Raw genomic sequence first — 19,030 nt, 5'->3', positions numbered from 1 at the left:
TTTGCACCCATGGAGACGTGGTCTTGGCGCCATGGACTGGACTCCTGTGGGACCCTATCCCCTGCAAGGCTGGACACCCTGGGGTTACCTACCTGCCCACCCCTGCTTTGCTGTGCTGCACCCAGCCTTCCTCTCCCTCCATTTCCCTGAACTCCACCCCAGAAACCTGGACCCCATCCCTATTCCCAGGAGCACCCTGCCTCCCATCTCCATGAACCACAGCCATTCTTACCCCAGTTTTAGCCCCAGGCACTCCTTGCCCCGACCAGACACTCTACCTCCAGCCTGCTCCTGCATTCTGCCCCCTGACCAGACACCCTATTCCCAATCTGCTTCTGCACCCTACCTCCCACCAGACCTTGCACCCTCATCCCTTTCTGCATCCCACCTCCCATCCAGATCCTGCATCCCATCCCTATCCCACTCACTGGCAACCCTATCCTGCACACTGAACCCCTCATTTTTGTCCCCACCCCAGAGGCTAAGAGGGTCTGTAAAACCCATTAACTCTGGAACCCCAGAAAAGTAAATCTGGCCTATGGGAAGCCCTGAGCCTCAGGTCTCTCTGACCTTTTCCCTCGCCCCATGGGGCTGGAACGCTGGAGGAATGAGGTGTCTCAGTTGGGGGCCACATCAGTGAGAGTTGGGGGTTTTGGGAGGAGTTTTTTTTGCTTCTTGTGTGTGAACCCCGACACAAAAAAGGTTCCCCCCACCTTCCATAAATAAAGAAAACATTGAAACCTTGTGTGTTAGACATAAATTAATATTTTATTTTCTTTAAAATGAAGTTTGATAAGCTAACATGAGAATGTTAAAGCTCTTGATCTGTTTAATAATTTAAATTAAACTGTTCTCTCTAGATGCAGTGCTACCAAAATGGCTTGGACGTTATGTACTTAATGGAGCGTTTTCTTTAGCAACTGTTGGTCCACGGAAAGGTTAACATTGAGCCAGGGAATCCATGGGCCAAAAGGTTTGAGAACCACTGCTGTAGACCTCTAGGCTAAAAGAGGGATTTGAGGGGTGCACTGGGGCACTGTCACTAGGACATGGCCTCATAATCCTTTTCAGAGTTGCAGCTTATTGGGATACCGTTCTCCATTCCAGGGGTGTGGCTTTGGGCGAGGGCTAAGACCTAACACATGGCTCTGGGAAGCCTGCTTTGTTTGCATGTATCCAGCTTCCCAAAGGATCCAAATCATTCTGTGTCACTATCCTGCCCTCAGCCTTATTTACCTGTCTGCTCATATCTTGTCATCCATACACGTTGCCAGCTGGGATTTTATATTTGCTTCAGGTTCACTGAACAATTAGTTCCTAGACCTTCTTCAGAGCTCCTTATAGCCCAGTGGGAAAAGGCCTCCAGCCTCTGTTACACAGGCCATGTCTACACTGGCATGATTTTGCGCAAATACATTTAATGGAAAAGTTTTTCCATTAAGAGTATTTGAGCAAAAGAGCATCTACACTGGCACGGACACTTTTGTGCAAAAGATATCTTTTGCTCAAAAGCATTCGTGCCAGTATAGACGCTCTCTTGCGCAAGAAATTAACGTGGCTGTCTACACTGGCCCTCTTGCGCAAGAATACTTGCGCAAGAGGACTTATCCCTGAGTGGGAGCGTCGGAATATTTGCGCAAGGACCACTGATTTTGTACATTACAAAGTCAGTGTTCTTGCGCAAATTCTCGCAGCCAGTGTAGACAGGCAGCAAGATTTTGCATAAAAGCAACCGCTTTTGTGCAAAATCTTGCCAATGTAGATGCAGCCAGAGACTATAGTGCAGAACACACACTTTGGATCTGTGTTATCCAGAAGCATGTGGAGCGGGGGAGTGTCAGCAGCTTATAAATGCCTCACTGCTTGGTTCATGCTCATGATGAGGAACAGAAACAGTGTTACTGTCCTGGGTTCTGTGATGCTTTCATGTGCATGTTGCATATTAAATCCATAGGAATGAGTGGAGTGAGGTGTGTCTGCCCCTTGGTTCTTCTCCAGCATCCTCCCATTCCCTTGGGTTGGGCTCTTTCTGGCCTTTCCCTTCATGCTGGTCATGTCTTTACAGGCTCCATTCCCCCGGGGGCAGGGAGGGGCTACCTCACACAATGCCACCTCCTCCTCCTTACTCTCTGGCCTGGAATGTGCTATTCCCCAATGCTACCTCTTCCCCGCCTCTCCCAGGACAAGGCAGGGAGGACCAGCTGGGGGAAGGGGGATTCCCAGGGTGGTTAAATCTCTTTCCAGCCTCCTGGCAAAACCCTCCCAGCAGAATCAGTCTCTTTCCTCTGTCTCTCTACTCATCTGTTTCTGGAAGTCAAACAGAGGATGTAGTCAGGCATCCACTCCAGTATCTTCCTGGTATCCAGGATTTCCCAGCCAGAAAGGAGCTGCTGGAAAGTGTGAGAAATGGTCCCAGTTTGGCCCCTCACACTCTGATTCTCTCTTTCACCAGAGAATGTGACTGGTGACACGGCTCATCCTGTTCCTGCTTATCCATGGGAGAACTTTTATTGTCATGATCAGCTGTAAAAATTAGTTGTTTTTACGTGTGACATTTACTGCAGTTCACAAAAATAAACAAACAAAAGATCCCCAAGAAGAGTCCCTTCAAAATCCTTACTGCACTTAGGCAATTTGTGTTACACGGACGTTTTCCTCTGCTGCTACTGACACTTCTCTTTTAGCAGGAATGTGGCTGTTCCTTTAAGAGAAGTCTCATTTCCCCATATCAAAACGGTTGATATGACAACTTCACATTTCCTCTAGTACTTGCTGTTTCAAACTCAGCCATTCTTAGCCAAGGCGAAAAGCACATGTACCAGTGTGGAACAAAAAGGATTTATTTAAAACTGTAAGGAAAAGCTACAATAAAACACTGCAGCTATTTTACAGCTAGACTCAGCTGTGCAAATTGATACAATGAAATGGGCGTTGGAATATAAACTATCAGTTACCAGATGAAGGCCAGGGCACATCTTAAAGATCATAAAACTTCTCAAATCAGGTAAGTGAATCTTGACTGCTTGAAAGCCATGGAACTAAAGGACTTATAGCATCCTTAAGAGCCACTGATTTTTTATTTGCACAGCGTTAATAATACAAAGATTTGATAATCTCTTGAGACTTTATTTTACTTTTTATGCTACATGTACATACAAAATAAATTTCAGATCACTTTCCTATCTGTAACACCATTTTTACAGCTCTTTGACTTAGCCATGCATTTATACAGTTTTTTGTGCTTGGTTCAAGAGCATTGGGCCAGCTCCCACCCTCAGTGAAGGCAAAGGAAGATTTGTAATAAAATAATTTCCTGTATTTAACATACTGAAAGAAACATACAGCTGCTAAGCCAACTGCCATCACTATAGTTAGAGCCCTGCGCAGATAAAAAATGTATTCAGATCCTCGTTTGCATCTGCAAAATTGAGGCACAGACATCTACATCCATGGATGTAGATATCTGCAGCCATAAAGTGGTTATCCACAGATTTGCTGGGCTCTAATTATAGTTTCCTGCCTATTGCCACTATTTTTCTTGCTTTTCCTTGGGACGGGGGAGGGAGCACCAAATCTTCTTGCTCTGAAAGCCTTACGGGGGAAAAGTCCAGTTATATGCAGAATCAAATAGGCTACGTCTACACTGGCCCCTTTTCCGGAAGGGGCATGTAAATTTCACTAGTCGTCGTAGGGAAATCCGCGGGGGATTTAAATATCCCCCGCGGCATTTAAATAAAAATGTCCGCCGCTTTTTTCCGGCTTTTAAAAAAGCCGGAAAAGAGCGTCTAGACTGGCCCCGATCCTCCGGAAAAAGTGCCCTTTTCCAGAGGCTCTTACTTCAAAGTAAGAATAAGAGCCTCCGGAAAAGGGCACTTTTTCCGGAGGATCGGGGCCAGTCTAGACGCTCTTTTCCGGCTTTTTTAAAAGCCGGAAAAAAGCGGCGGACATTTTTATTTAAATGCCGCGGGGGATATTTAAATCCCCCGCGGATTTCCCTACGACGACTAGTGAAATTTACATGCCCCTTCCGGAAAAGGGGCCAGTGTAGACGTAGCCATAGAAAAGAGCCTTCTTTCTTCATTTTAAAATCCGTGGGAATCATGAATGTGCCTGCAGTGAAGCGACTGTTTTACTTAATCAGATGGACTTAATCGCTGAACTGGGGGTCAGAAACAAGGAGGACGTGTCTACACACTTAACTCAGTGTGGGGTTTGTGCATGTCTGTGTGCACTGATTGGCACCAGCTATTGAGTGATCGATTCATCAAACATGGATGAATGGTGCCCTAGGTGAATATCTATGTTGGTGCTTCCCCCCATTACCTCTGACCCTTAGGGACTCTCTGGGTTCCCCTCCCATCATCTCTGGTCCCAGCTGCCTCCCCTGAGAGTGTAATTTAAAAGAGGTACCAGAGCGCCGTCCTGGCATCAGAAATTAAGCTAATAGTGGATTGCATCTTGCCAGAGCTCAGAGCTCTCCCTCTGGCCACTCCTGACTACCAGGGGCATCATTTTGGATTTTATAGCGGAGGGGGGAATAGGGGTTCTTCACTGTGATTCCAAGGACTGCTTAGGCACCTGAAAACTCTAGGGTGGTTTTTTATTTATTTTTTTTTTTGCATGTTATAATTTAGCTGACAGGAGCACTGTATCTAGCTGTTATTGACAGAAATAAAAATGCTCCAAATTCACATAGAAAATTAAAAATTTAATGTAATTGGAATTTGTATCTATCAGGAGACAATACAGCAAGATGTTCCCAATTCCAAGCCTTGAGGTATCCATTCTGGAGCTTTAACCCAGGTATCAGAAACACAAGTTTGAGGCTTTGCAGACTCTCTTTAGAAGAGGTAAATACATTTAAATAGAATCTGCTTGCTTTCCCTAACAGACACACTCTGTGTTACTACTGTTATCAATTCCACTAGAACCATATTTACTTGATTTGAATATACATCAGGTTATTCCCTCTGTTATTAAGAAAGGAAATTTATTTTCTAATTATTTTGGTATTTATGTTTATGGACCACAATAATGTACGTGACTCATTAACATTACACTACATCATTATGATCATACTTGGAATTGCATTTATTTTCATAAGAATTTTAAGTTATTTTACAAATATAACTAAAAATCAAATTTGAAAGTTAGCAATTTTCATCTGCAGAGTGTCTAAACTAATGTGTTTAGCTTTTTTTTTAAAACTGGCTCCGGCTCCGGCCCCGGCCCGCCTCTCTTTCTCTTTTCACTGGCTTCCTCCCAGCTTTTATAGCTCTGAGTTAATGAGGCCTGGTGGGTATTAGGTTGTCAAAGGGTTATTGACACAGCCCCATCCATTCCTCTTGATTGGGACTGGAGTTATGGGAGCTGATTAATAACAAACAATTGGAGGAAACTGAGGCAGACAGATTAAGGGTGTATCCCAGAAGAACTAAGGGGACTAAACCAGTGTTTAGTTTCTCAACCTTTGTTTATAAAGTACTTAAAAAAAAAAGAATGATCAAGTACTCCCTTTTAAAAAAAAATAAGTACCCCCAGTACCAGTTTTCAGACACACACAATTTTTTTTCTACTATTGCAACACATTTGTTTAAGCAACTTAATCGTAGCCGAGCGGGCAATGAAATTTTTGGGTGTAAAAAGTACAAAAATAATAAAGCGCTGTAAAACTTAAAACAAAAATTCAGTTTTCTCCCAAGTTTCAGTTGTGCTGAAGTGCCCCCCTGGACTTCTCTCAAGTACCCCTAAGAGTACTCGTACCACTGGTTGAGAAACACTGGATTAAACAACTTGAATCCTAAAAGTTCTGAGATATGCGGCCTTTCTGGTGTCTCTAAGTCTTTCTGATGGCTTATGTGAACTTATAAGTGAGCTTCTCCTGGCACCATGAGGGCAGGTCACTGAGCTCCGTGCTGCTGCTTATCTTCTTGGTACATCTGGCCAGGAAAGGGGAAAACAAACCTCTAAGTCAAACCACAGTACAAACCAAGAAACTGGGACCGCTGCCAAGAAACAGCCATGGGAAATAAAGATTTCTGTGCTCTAAGACAGTCAGCTAAGTCAGAGACCAAGTCAGGCACAGCCTCTGCTTTCTAACTCTGATTCTTTCACTGTTGCCTCCAAAGGGTCTAAAATGTCTGGAATCTCTAGACATTCCTGTCTCACGCTCCTCAAAGAGCCTGTAGCCTGATTTAAAGATGGTAAATACGATTAGTTTGGGTTACAGACTCGCCAATTGAACTAATCAGAAGATAATAGGGTTCTTGTCCCAGAATCAGGCTGCACAGAATATCCCAGGGACTTTCAGGGGGCATTAAGGGGGGTTCACACGGAGACAAAATAATTTTAAAACTTTATTAAAATATATGGAATTGAAATGAAATAGTAATTTGAGTAGTAAAGTAAATCAGGGTTACAAATGCAGCGTTATTAGTCTAAGATACATATAGAATTATTTCTATAGGTGGTGATTAACATCCGATCTTGATAAGCTGGTGACAAGAGACTAAGGATGAGCCTTCCCTCTGGTACAACAGGTCAGGCCCAGGTTTCTCAGTTCTTGACTGAGAGGTGCAAAAGCTAATGCTAAAAGATTATTGAAGCTAACTTAGTTTACCTAACAGACTGACCTAAATCTAGATTAAACTAAGAGACTATTAGGAAAAAAAAAGTTTAGGGACAAAGTTGAGAGACTAATTTTTAGGGCCATGTCTACACTGTACGGCCATCAGAGCACCTGTGTTTTTTCCCAGGCTCCAGCTGGAGCATCCACATCTGCCTTTTTGCACAATAGCTGTAGCGCAAAAGGGAGTTATGCCTCGTAGAAGGAGGTTTCCCTGCATCGGCAAGTGCCCTCTCTTCTGCCATTTTACTGCAGATTTACTTGTGCAAAATTGGCCATTTTTGCACAAAAACCTTGCGGTGTAGACGCAGCCTAAGGGTACATCTACACAGTGCAGCTATTTCCTTCCCTCCCCCCTCCCACCACGTAGGCGGCTTCCTTGGCGCTTTGCTGGCGGGCATCTGGGATGGAGCATTCTCCGCTGCCGCCCGCCGAGCCCCTGCCACCCCGCCACCCACTGCGGCTGCCCCAACACTACACCTCATGCTCCCCTCCCCGCAGGACTGTCTCTGCTGTGCAGGGCCCCAAGTCCAGCTGTGCCACTGCCTCCTCCTCCACCTGCAGGCAGCCGCTTGTTCCTTGTTACAGTGGCTGCCACGGCCAGGGGGTGAGGTGGGGGGATGCTGGGCGGATGTGAGACAAAACCCAGGCAGAGCAGCAGCCACCTGAGTCCCAGGAGGGGCTGCGCGGAGCCTGGCTGGGGTGCTGCGGGGTGCCCTGGCCTGGGCGCACTCTGAGCACTGCCGCTCTCTCTCCCCCCACTGCATGTGGGGTGCTGTGCTTGGGGTGGTGTGTTTGTGGGGGAGGGATTCCTGTCACTATACCCAAGCATGCAGGGGGTGGAGGTATCTGGCCATGCTAAGGGGATCCCCAATGGGGGGGTTCCAAAGGCTACAGGGGGGCAGGGACCTGACCATGCTAAGAGAATCCACAACAGGGTCCCCATCACTGCACAGGGTGGTCTGTCCATGCTAAGGGGGTCCCTGAAGGGGGGTGTTGAGCTCAATCAGCCTACCCACCCTGTTGGGGGAATGGCAGCACGGTGTCTGGAAGCTTTCCCAGCTGCAAGGGGGTCTGAAGTCAGGTGAGCAACCCCCCATGATGCTGAGCAATTTAGTGGAGCTCAGGGGGTTATGTATGTATGTATGTATGTATGTATTTATTTTTAATTGGACTATAAAAGATCATGGAACAAAATCAGTCCCCACAATCTAAGATTGAAAGATGTTTTGAATCTGTTACTGGAGAACATTCCCCAGAGCGTTGTATTGAGAGAGATGCCACATTCTCTCTGTCTAGGATAATGAAAAGTTACCTGAGTGCCAGTAAATTAAGTGACCTACCTTTTATCTCTAATTTAAATGAAAAGTGTGGTAATGGGTTAACTGAACACATAGGAACGGACTTGCTGGGCCCCCGTGGACAGAAGGGACGGGACAGTCAGCCCTTAGCACTGCCCAGATCACACTATCTGGCACTCCAGTGGTGAATTGCAGAGCTTGGGGTTCTGGCTACTGCCACAGTAGTTAGCAGCAATTGCTGGGACCCCCGGCCCATTTGCCTCCTTTGCCCGTGACCCCTGTCGGCAGGTGAATTTGTACATTAATGGGAATATTTTGAAAAGCGCTCAAAATATTTAGAAAAATTAATTCTATGGCAAATCAATGTGGTTTATGCCACCACGTTTTTATGTGCTTTTAAAATTTCCTCCCTAAAATGTTCCATCCATGTGCGGACTCTGGAGCGAACCAGATGAGTTTCTGAGAGAGGTCAAATCAATGAACAATAAAAATGATAGCATGTCAGTGTCCGACTAAACAACTCATTTTACCATAGTAATACAGGAAACCCGTGACTTCCAACTGCCCGAGTTACGACCCCCTGCACTTACAACCATTTTTGTAAGTGCGGAAGGGGACAAACCCTCCCAACTTACGTTCTTGGCTGGCATTTATGACGGCACGCAGCGACTATTGTAAATGAGGGTTTGCGTTATGACACCCCCGACTTGCGATGCTTCTTCAGGGACCAATTGTGTTGCAAGTCAGGGGCCGACTTGTACCTTCCCATTGTTAATTGCCTTTCCTCTTATTTCTAATTTAATTTTATGGAGTTTTGAAGAAAAAGACCAATCAAGCCAGAGTCTGGTACAAATGTTCAAAATAAGTAACACAAATAATGACCAAGTAAAATGACAAGCCCATGATACAAAATAATGACACTCTGACTCAATATCAAACAGCAAGGAAGAAACTGAAAAGAAAAATCCTAAAGGAAAAGAATCCGGAGAAAGTTGCACTCCAACAGCTAATGCCACCGATACTTATGAGCTACCTGACCACGGAAATAGCCTTTAAAATGTTTTCATGACTCTGCAGATGATACTTTCAAATATTGCCAGGTCAACGAGCTGCATGTAACCCTTCAGGAGAGAAGACGCCATGGAAGATCACCACTTCAGCAGAATTATTAGAACCAAGGTGTCAAATTCTGCTCTTGCTTCAGCCAGAAAAATTTGGATTTCATTTATAGGGCGGACTTCAGAGTGGTTGAACCTGCGCAATTGCAAAGGGCCTGAATTAGACCTGGGATGAACACGTTAGTTGACCCTTCTGGGCACAAAAGAATTGCTTTCTAGAAGACCACCTCCCACCGACCCCACTCATATACACCCCCCGCCCTTCCTTCTATACATAAATATTCCATTTATAGTGAAATCTCCAGATTACATATTGGCTGTGTCTAGGCTGGCCAGGTTTTCCGGAAAATCAGCCGCTTTTCTGGAAAAACTTGCCAGCTGTCTACACTGGCCGCTTGAATTTCCGCAAGAACATTGACTTCCTACTGTCTGAAATCAATGCTTTTTGCGGAAATACTATGCTGCTCCCGTTCGGGCAAAAGTCCCTTTTGCGCAAAAGTTTTGCGCAAAAGGGCCAGTGTAGACAGCTAAGATTTGTTTTGCGCAAAAATGGTAATCAGGGCTTTTTTGCGCAAAAGCGCGTCTAGATTGGCCACGGATGCTTTTCTGCAAAAAGTGCTTTTGCGGAAAAAGCGTCCGTGCCAATCTAGACGCTCTGTTCCGAAAATGCTTTTAACGGAAAACTTTTCTGTTAAAAACGTTTCTGGAAAATCATGCCAGTCTAGACGTAGCCATCCAGTTCTACTGATGATTCCCTGACCTCTGGGAAAGGGTTAAAGTATTTGAATGAGTCCTAGTTCTGGGTGATTCTGTGTCTTTCTACAAATCCAAAGCATGGAAACATACTTACTACAGCCGGAGCAGCGCCTGCTGCTTGCTTGTGGTTCCTCTGGCCCTGGCTGCCGGAGCAACCACTTGCCACTCATCACATGGCCCCGGATCAGCCCTGTCTGCCGCCCCCGACCATGTGGCTCCGGCCACCAGAGCAGCTGCCAGCTGCCTGTAACATGGCTCCATTTCCCTGCCCCGGCTGGGACAGAGGCAGCAGCCGCTGCCAGTCATGTGGCTCACAGCTCCAGCACTGGGGAAGGGCTGAAGCTCTGGCCAGGGCCGTGTGCTACTTCTGGAACAGGGAAGCCGCCTGCAACTTGGCCCCGCCGCTGAGCAGCCATTGCGCGGCCCTGCTGAAGAGGTGGGCGGGCCTCAAATTCTTGGTTTTCCCCCTGCACAGGCGTGCACCTCGGAGGGAACACGGGGGACGAGGTCCGTGTTGTCAGTGCACAACTGAGGGCTTTCCCTGCATGGCACGGCCCTACAGTGTCTGTCGGCAGGGAGGCAGCCTGGGGGAACTGGGCTGTGAAATGGACCGAACCTCCTTTGGAAACCTCCCCAATCGTCCCTCTCGCCCTGACAGAGTGAAGACTCACGTCCGCGCTTTGCTCCGGAGCGTCCCATCTTGCAGGAGACAGGGCGGGGAAATGGCTGTGGTGGAGCCGGCTCAGGTAGGGGATTTTGTGGGGAGCTGCAGGGGGGTTATTGTAGAGGGGGAAGGGGCAGGAAATACACAGGGTGAGGCAGGGAGGGGGCCGAGTGGGATAAACCTGCTGGGACATGCTCAGCATAGGGCCTGACTGTCTCCCTGTTCTAAAACTCCCTAGGGACAGGGCGAGGAAAACTGAGCAGAGTCTCCATTGGTGCATCAGTGGCTATTCGCCAGGATGGGCGGGGAGGGTGTCCGGAGCCTCTGTTTGCCAGAAGCTGGGAATGGGCGACAGGGGATGGAGCACTCGGTGGTTCCCTGTTCTGTTCATTCCCTCTGGGGCACCTGCATTGGCCCCTGTGGGCAGACAGGACCCTGGGCCGGGGGGGCCTTTGGTCTGACCCAGCCGGGCCGTTCCTATTGTATTTTTCTCACGCTGGAGACAGAGCTCACTAGCCAGAGGCTGCCGTGAAATAGGTGGGTGCTGGGATTCCTGTCCCTGTCGCCTCTGCAGAGCTCTGCTCCCCCCTCAGCCTGTGGCTGGCAGGTGGGTGGATGAGAAGACCCAGCCCTGCTCCATCTGCTGGGAGGCACAAGGAGCTCTCTCCCCTCTCTCTTCCCTGGAGTCTTCTGGCCTCTCTGGGCAGGGCAGGGCGGGATTCTGCTCCTCTGACCTCCTCCTTTGTGACTAGTGGGGCTGTGGCTGGGGGGCTCCTGTTGTTGCAGATGAAGGTGACCTTCGAGGAGGTGGCTGTGTATTTCACCCCGGGGCAGGGGGCGCTGCTGGGCCCCGCTCAGAGAGCCCTCTACAGGGACGTCATGCAGGAGAACTACGAGGCGGTGACCTCGCTGGGTAAGGATTCCCGTCCCCTCAGCTAGCAAAGCGCTGGGGCCGGCATTTCTGTATCTGCTCAGTTAAATTAGAGGGGAGTGGGGCCCACAGCCCCCATGTGAGAGACATTTTCATCCCCCTGTCCCCTTCCGGGGAACAGAGGAGACAGACACCTAAGGGACGTGTAATTCACCCCATCTCTCCAGCTTTCAGTGGCCAGAACCAGGGAACTGTCCAGCCTTTATTATTTCTCCTACACACATGGTTCATCGGCCTTCTTGGGACTGGCTTCAGCTGTGGGGAGGGCTCCAGATTCCTCATGCTTGGAAATGGGCAGAAATTTACCCCCAGGCTACATCTACACTGCAGGGCTACGTCTACACTGGCCCCTTTTCCGGAAGGGGCATGTTAATTTCAGAGATCGTAATAGGGAAATCCGCGGGGGATTTAAATATCCCCCGCGGCATTTAAATAAAAATGTCCGCCGCTTTTTTCCGGCTTTTAGAAAAGCCAGAAAAGAGCGTCTACACTGGCCCCGATCCTCCGGAAAAAGTGCCCTTTTCCGGAGGATCTTATTCCTACTTTGAAAAGCCGGAAAAAAGCGGCGGACATTTTTATTTAAATGCCGCGGGGGATATTTAAATCCCCCGCGGATTTCCCTATTACGATCGCTGAAATTAACATGCCCCTTCCGGAAAAGGGGCCAGTGTAGACGTAGCCCAGGCTTCTTGCACAAGAACTGTTTTTCCCAAGTGCTTTTGCGTGAGAGAGTCCATGGCAGTGCGGATTCCCTCTTGCACAAGAAAGCTCTGATCGTCATTTTAGCCATAGGGGTTTCTTGCACAAGAAACCCCTGGTGCCCGTCCACACTGGCTTCTTGTGCAAGAGGGTTTATTCCTCGAAGGGAGAGGAATAACTCTTACGCAAGAAGCCTTCTTTTCCGGCACCGTACTGTAAATTTACTTGCGCAGTGTAGAAACTCTGCAAGTTTTTGCGCAAGAATGGCCATTCTTGCACAAGAAGCCTGCAGTGTAGACATAGCTCTCGAGATGTGTGTGTGTCAGCAAGTTCCCCAGAACCCATAGATCATTAAAACTCCTAGGCTGTGTCTAGACTGGCATGATTTTCCGGAAATGCTTTTAACGGAAAAGTTTTCCGTTAAAAGCATTTTCGGAACAGAGCATCTAGATTGGCACGGACACTTTTCCACAAAAGCACTTTTTGCCGAAAAGCGTCCGTGGCAAATCTAGACGCGTTTTCCGCAAAAAAGCCCCGATCATGAAAATGGTGATCGGGGCTTTTTTGCGGAAAACAAATCTGGGCTGTCTACACTGGCCTTTTTGCGCAAAAGCTTAGTTCGAATTAACTTTGATAGGGGCTACACATACAAACCGCTAGTTCGAATTTAAATCAAACTAGTGGAGCACTTAATTCGAACTAGGTAAACCTCATTCTACAAGGAGTAAAGCCTAGTTCGAATTAAGTAGTTCGAATTAAGGGCTGTGTAGCCACTTAATTCGAACTAGTTGGAGGCTAGCCCTCCCCAGGTTGCCCTGGTGGCCACTCTGGGCCAAACCTGGGAAACTTTTCTGCCCCTCTCCCGGCCCCAGAGCCCTTAAAGGGGCACGGTCTGGCTACGGTGCTTGTGCCAGTTGCAAGCCTGCCAGCACCCAGCCAGCAGACCCTGCACCTGGCACGGCATGAGCCAGGCACCTGCTGCCACCCAGCCCTCCGCCTCTTCCCAGGACCAGGCTAGCGGCTCCCAGGAGCCTGCCTGGGGCCGCAAGAGGCGGGCGCCCGCCTGGTCTAGTGCGGAGATTGTGGACCTCATCGAGGTTTGGGGGGAGGCCTCCAACGTCCACGATCTCCGCACTAGCCACAGGAATGCAGCCATCCACAGCTGCATGGCTGACAGCCTGGCCACCAGAGGCCATATGTGAACCCAGGAGCAGGTTTGCATGAAAATCAAGTTGGTCCAGTGAGACCCCCGACCCTGAGCCCTGAGCTTAGAACATAAGAATATAAGAACGGCCATACTGGGTCAGACCAAAGGTCCATTTAGCCCAGTAGCCTGTCTGCCGACAGCGGCCAACACCAGGTACCCCGGAGGGGATGGACCGAAGACAATGACCAAGCAATTTTTCCCGTGCCATCCATCTCCAGCCTTCCACAAACAGAGGCCAGGGACACCATTCCTACCCCCTGGCTAATAGCACTCCATGGACCCAACCTCCATGAATTTATCTAACTTCTCTTTAAACTCTGTTATAGTTCTAGCCTTCACAGCCTCCTGAGGCAAGGAGTTCCACAGGTTGACTATGTGCTGTGTGAAGAAGAACTTTTGCTTATTAGTTTTAAACCTGCTCCCCATTAATTTCATCTCGTGTCCTCTAGTCCTTATATTATGGGAACTAATGAATAACTTTTCTTTATCAGCCCTCTCCACACCACTCATGATTTTATAGACCTCTATCCTATCCCTCCTCAGTCTCCTCTTTTCTAAGCTGAAAAGTCCCAGTATCTTTAGCCTGTTCCAAACCCCTGATCCTTTTAGTTGCCCTTTTCTGAACCCTTTCCAAGGCCAAAATATCTTTTTTTTGAGTTTAGGAGACCACATCTGTACACAGTACTGAAGATATGGCGTACCATAGCTTTATACTTCCCCTCCCCCTTCTTCCCCTGGCTTCCCTCTTCCAGCTCCCTCCTCCCAGGTTTCCCCCTCCCCTCTCTCACCCCCTTTTCCCAGTCTCCCCAGAGGTTAATCCCCTTGCCCCCAGTTTTGTTAACTAAAGACAAAAGGGGGGAGGGATAGCTCAGTGGTTTGAGCATTAGCTTGCTAAACCCAGGGTTGTGAGTTTAATCCTTGTGTAGGCCACTTGGGGCAAAAATTTGTTAGGGGTGGTACTTGGTCCTGCTGTGAAGGCAGGGGACTGGACTTGATGACCTTTCAAGGTCCCTTCCAGTTCTAGGAGATAGGCAATCTCCATTAATTTATTTATAAGAGAATTTCTATTTTTGAACACGTGTCCTTTATTTTTTACATCAGGAAGGGGGGCTAGGGAGGTGTAAGTGGAAGGAGGTAAGGGAGGAATGGGGTACGAGCCCCCGATGGGGAGGACTGGGGTGGCTCTGTGGGCTCCTCGGGGTGGAAGCTCCCCTGCAAGGCCTCCTAGATCCTGACAGCACCCCAATTGATGCCCCCGGATGGCAGCCTGGGGCAAATGCAGCCGTGCTGATGGCCGAGTGCTGTGATGTGCCGAGTGCGGGCACTCAGGGCACTCCAAGACAGGACTGCTTTGCTGTACCTCATCGAGGTAGACAAGCAAGCAGGGAACCCTGAGAACTGTCTGTCCGGGGTGGGGGTGGGGTCCCTTTAAGCACAGCCCTTGGTTAGCCTGAGGCAGCAGCTCCACACTCTAAGTCCTAACCTGATGTCCTGCCCGCACTGGTTCCGGCCATCCTTAACCTCGGTTCAGGGTCCACTCAATGTGGACATGCTATTTCGAGTTAGCAAAATGCTAATTCGAATTAATTTTTAGTTCTAGATGCACTAATTGGAATTAGCTTAGTTTGAATTAACTAATTCGAACTAAGTTAGTTCGAATTAGCGCTGTAGTGTAGACATACCCTGAGCTACTATAGTCCCATGTAGGATCAGATTGTGCTCAGGGAATGTTCCATGTGACACATACTCTGCCCAGACTCCATGTGCCTTCACTTTGCCTGATTTCACCCCGTGCAGGATTCCCCATTCCTAAAGCTGACCTGATCGCCCGGCTGGAACAAGGGGAAGAGCCGTGGGTCCCAGATCCCCAGCCCTCCAAAGCTATGGGGATCTTGAAAGCCACCTGCACAGGTGAGGAGTCAGGGGAGCTGACACAGAAATCTTCCAGTGTGTGCAGGAAAAACCTGGGAGTCCCAAAAATGAGCCGAGAGCGAGAGCCCTCACTTCTGCCCCATGTCCCCCAGGTAGGGCTGCAGGTATCATGCTGACAAATACCTGTCACAACTTCCCAGCCATCCTGTTAGCTGTCAGGAGTTTCCTCCCTACGTTTCCTTCCCTGGGAGTGCTTGGGTGGGGTGTGGAGGCAGAATCCAATGTCTCAGTTTCCTGAACTATTATTGTGTTGTGCTCTCTGCCTTTGCCATTCCCCTCTTGGTCCTTTCTCCCCAGCACAGACGGTGACTCCTGCCTGGATTCTCTCTCCCCCAACAGGTGATAGGGCAGTGAGGGAGAACAATGAGGAGAATCGACCACGGGAAGGTCCCGGAACTGTAGAATCACAAGGAACATTTTTGGAAGGAGCTGAAGGGGATTTTTCCCAGTGTGTAGAACAGGGGGAAGCCTGGGGAAATCGACACAGGGCAGAGAGGCAACTGGAGAACAATCCAAGCAGGAAAGCAGAGGAATCCATTAAATGTTTGGGAGGATCCAACGATCCTAAGGAAACTTCAGCCCAGCAGACACCTCTCAATGGAAAAAAATCCTATGAATGCTCAGACTGTGGGAAAAGATTCCGTGAGAAGTCAGGCCTTATTCTGCCCCAGAGAGGGCACACAGGAAAGAGGCTCTGCAAATGCCTGGAGTGTGGAAAAAGTGTGACTGAACGGTCATCCCATACTGAACATGAGAGTATCCACATGGGAGAGAAATCCCATACATGCCTTGAGGGTGGGAAAAGCTTCGCTTTGAGTTCGCACCTTAGCAGACATCAGAAAATCCACACAGAAGAGCGGCACTATAGCTGCTTGGAATGTGGGAAAAACTTCAGTCAGAGGTCAAACCTCATTAGACACGAGAAAATCCACACAGGAGTGAGGCCATATAAATGCCATGAGTGTGGGAAAGGTTTCATTGAGCGATCAACCCTTATTGTCCATGGGAGAACCCACACAGGAGAGAAGCCATATAAGTGCTTGGATTGTGGGGAAAGCTTCAGTCAGACTTCACACCTTATTATCCATCAAAGACTGCACACAGGAGAGAGACCATATAAATGCCATGAGTGTGGGAAAGATTTCAATCAGCGATCAGCCCTTACTCTCCATGAGCGAACCCATACGGGCGAGAGACCATATAAATGCCACGAGTGTGGGAAAGGTTTCATTGACCGATCAACCCTTACTGTCCATGAAAGAACCCACACGGGAGAGAGACCATATAAATGCCATGAGTGTGGGAAAGGTTTCACTCAGCAGTCAGACCTTACTGACCATGAGAGAACCCACACAGGAGAAAGACCATATAAATGCCATGAATGTGGGAAAAGTTTCACCATGCGATCAGCACTTACTATCCACAAGAGAACCCACACGGGAGAGAAACCATATAAGTGCTTGGATTGTGGGAAAAGCTTCAGTCAGAGTTCATACCTTATTATCCATCAGAGGGTGCACACAGGAGAGAGACCATATAAATGCCATGAGTGTGGGAAGGGTTTCACTCAAGGATCAGCCCTTACTGTCCATGAGAGAACCCACACGGGAGAGAGACCATATACATGCCCTGATTGTGGGAAAGGTTTCGCTGAGCGATCAGCTCTCATTGGTCATGAGAGAATCCACACAGGAGAGAGACCGTATAAATGCCTTGATTGTGGGAAAAGCTTCAGGTACACTTCAAACCTTACTAGACATCAGAAAATCCACACGAGTCCTGCATCAGCAAATACCCCAGGGAAGAAACTTTGCAGATTTCATTAGCTGGTGTGTAAAACACTTCTATTAGCGCTTGGGCACCAGAGACTCCTCCACACCCAAGAGAAATTCTCTTAGTGCCCTTCCTAATTCCCACACACAGATGAGTGGCATTTGACTCCCAGGGATCCAGCTGTCCAGCGCTAGGGTGAGGGCACAGCAGGACCCAACAATTAACTGGTCAGTGACCCACTGGTTCTGCCTGGTCTGAGCAAACCTCAGGCAGGCAGGGGGGCAATTGCCCCTTCTGCCAGCTGCAGCCAGAGCTGCTGGGCCGGAGGGGGGAGAATGAAGAGACACAAACTCCTCCAGATGCTCCCTGTGCCTGCCTCAAGTTCCCCCTCTCCCGTCCCATCCCATTTTTGAAAGAGATCATCTAGACAGCCATGTGACTTTCGAAAAAGCGATCCACTTTTTCTAAAGAGTGCACACAGGAAATCTGGACGCTCTCCTTTGAAAAAGCCCTGTTTGCGTTCAAAAGTGTCTTTTTTCAAAAGAGCTCTTTTGAAAAAAAGGCGTTCTTTGTCGTAAAAGGAGGTTCACCACTATCAAAAAAACCACCATGTTCTTTCGATTTAATTTCAAAAGAATGCGATGACAGTCTAGACTCAGGTGAAGTTTTTTTAAAAAAAACCCTGTAGTCTAGACGTACCCTCAGAGGGGCCTCGAAGTCTGCTTCTCAATTCAGGAAAAGGGTCTAAGATAATAGCTAGATGGTTACTCCCCACAGATACCAACACAGGGTCAGGAAAATGTCGAGATTGATACATGAGTGATGGAGATGGTCTAATCAGATCATGAGGCACAAGGTGATTTGTGGTAGCATGGCAACATCAGAGGGCAACACATCAGCAGTGATGTATTTGTAACTGTATATAAGGTGGTGTCTTGGGGTACAGTCTTTGAATGGCCTAGGGAGGCAATGAAAGTGTTTCCTTGTTTTGAGCCATTTCATTGTTACGGGGTACAAATACATAGTGGCTCAGTAGAGTCTATTAACAACTATTAATGTACAGTACTTCGCTTCACAATAAACTTAGCCTGGCACCTTCAATCCTTATCTGATTTGTGGTCTGTGGGGGCTCTCCTGGAGCCTGCTGTGAAGACTAAGTGCATTAATATACACCGCACACATCACGGAGGACCCACGCAAGCAGCCTTCTGGTTATCAACATCAATTCGATGTCGTGAGGACACCGCGACAGTGAATCCTGGCCCCTGCTAAACAGCTGCATGAGCAATGACAGCCCCTTCCCGGGGAAGGGGGAGGGTCCATACCACAGTTCCTCACAGCAGCCATAGATGGCACGCTCAGAGCCCTGTGCAGATATAAAATGTGTATCCACGTCTGTCCTGGTAACTGCACGAAGGGCAGCGGGTACAGAGCGGCTCCTTGTGGCTTGGCAGGCCCTGCCTGGGGAGGGAATGGCTGGGGAGCAGGGGGATCTGGGTGCCAGGGAATATGGGATAAAAAAGCAGAGAGAACATGAGGGGGGGATGCCTCCTCTGCCTTCTCCCTGCCCCCTGTAGTCAGACAGCACCAAGGAGGGGGGGTGATTTCCACACAGACTTTTGTGGGAGGTCCAGAGACCATACCTCTGCCTCTGCAGCATGCACCTCAGAGGGCGTCTCTGTGGCAGGAAACGTGGTGGGGATTGGCCATCGCGTCCCTGGAACCCTCCACCAGATTTCAGTGACCTGCTCCTTCCTTGTTAGCAGAGTGATTGCTAGTCCCCCGATTGGCTCCTTCCCAAACATTCTCACATGACTCCAGGCCACTTTTATTGTTTGTCCATTTCCTTCCTGATGGAAGGAACTCACTAGCTGCTAAAACAGTGGGACAGTGAAACGTGGTTTTCCCATCCAGTGCCATTGGATGAGGATGGGTGAGTCTGCGGCTTCCCGCCTTCCTCCATGACCCTCACCCTCCACCCTCGGCACAGGAACCTCTGGCTCCGCATGGAGAGTTTTATCCTC

At 48.6% G+C, this 19,030-nt stretch overlaps 1 protein-coding gene across 3 annotated transcripts; it reads left to right on the top strand.

Annotated features, from left to right (window-relative positions):
* The first annotated feature begins 1,835 nt into the window (after positions 1 to 1,835).
* Positions 1,836 to 17,674, top strand: LOC102463934 (uncharacterized). 3 transcript variants are annotated; one of them, XM_089770795.1, is made up of 6 exons: positions 1,836 to 3,004; positions 4,738 to 4,850; positions 10,459 to 10,546; positions 11,251 to 11,377; positions 15,099 to 15,212; positions 15,531 to 17,674. In XM_089770795.1, the coding sequence occupies exons 3-6, from the start codon at positions 10,523 to 10,525 to the stop codon at positions 17,057 to 17,059; spliced, it is 1,794 nt and encodes a 597-aa protein (XP_089626921.1). In that variant the 5' UTR covers positions 1,836 to 3,004; positions 4,738 to 4,850; positions 10,459 to 10,522; the 3' UTR covers positions 17,060 to 17,674. The 3 variants fall into 3 exon arrangements, with proteins under 3 accessions (XP_089626921.1, XP_075770081.2, XP_089626920.1); XM_075913966.2 differs by lacking the exon at positions 4,738 to 4,850 and having other exon boundaries at positions 1,837 to 3,004; XM_089770794.1 differs by lacking the exon at positions 4,738 to 4,850 and having other exon boundaries at positions 1,849 to 3,004; positions 15,573 to 17,674.
* The last annotated feature ends 1,356 nt before the right edge of the window (positions 17,675 to 19,030 follow it).

This window comes from Pelodiscus sinensis, chromosome 19 (genome assembly GCF_052426305.1).
Source record: "Pelodiscus sinensis isolate ZL-2025 chromosome 19, ASM5242630v1, whole genome shotgun sequence".
NCBI lineage: Eukaryota > Metazoa > Chordata > Testudines > Trionychidae > Pelodiscus > Pelodiscus sinensis.
Note: the sequence above shows the minus strand (reverse complement) of the source record. Positions and strands in the feature narration are given on the sequence as shown.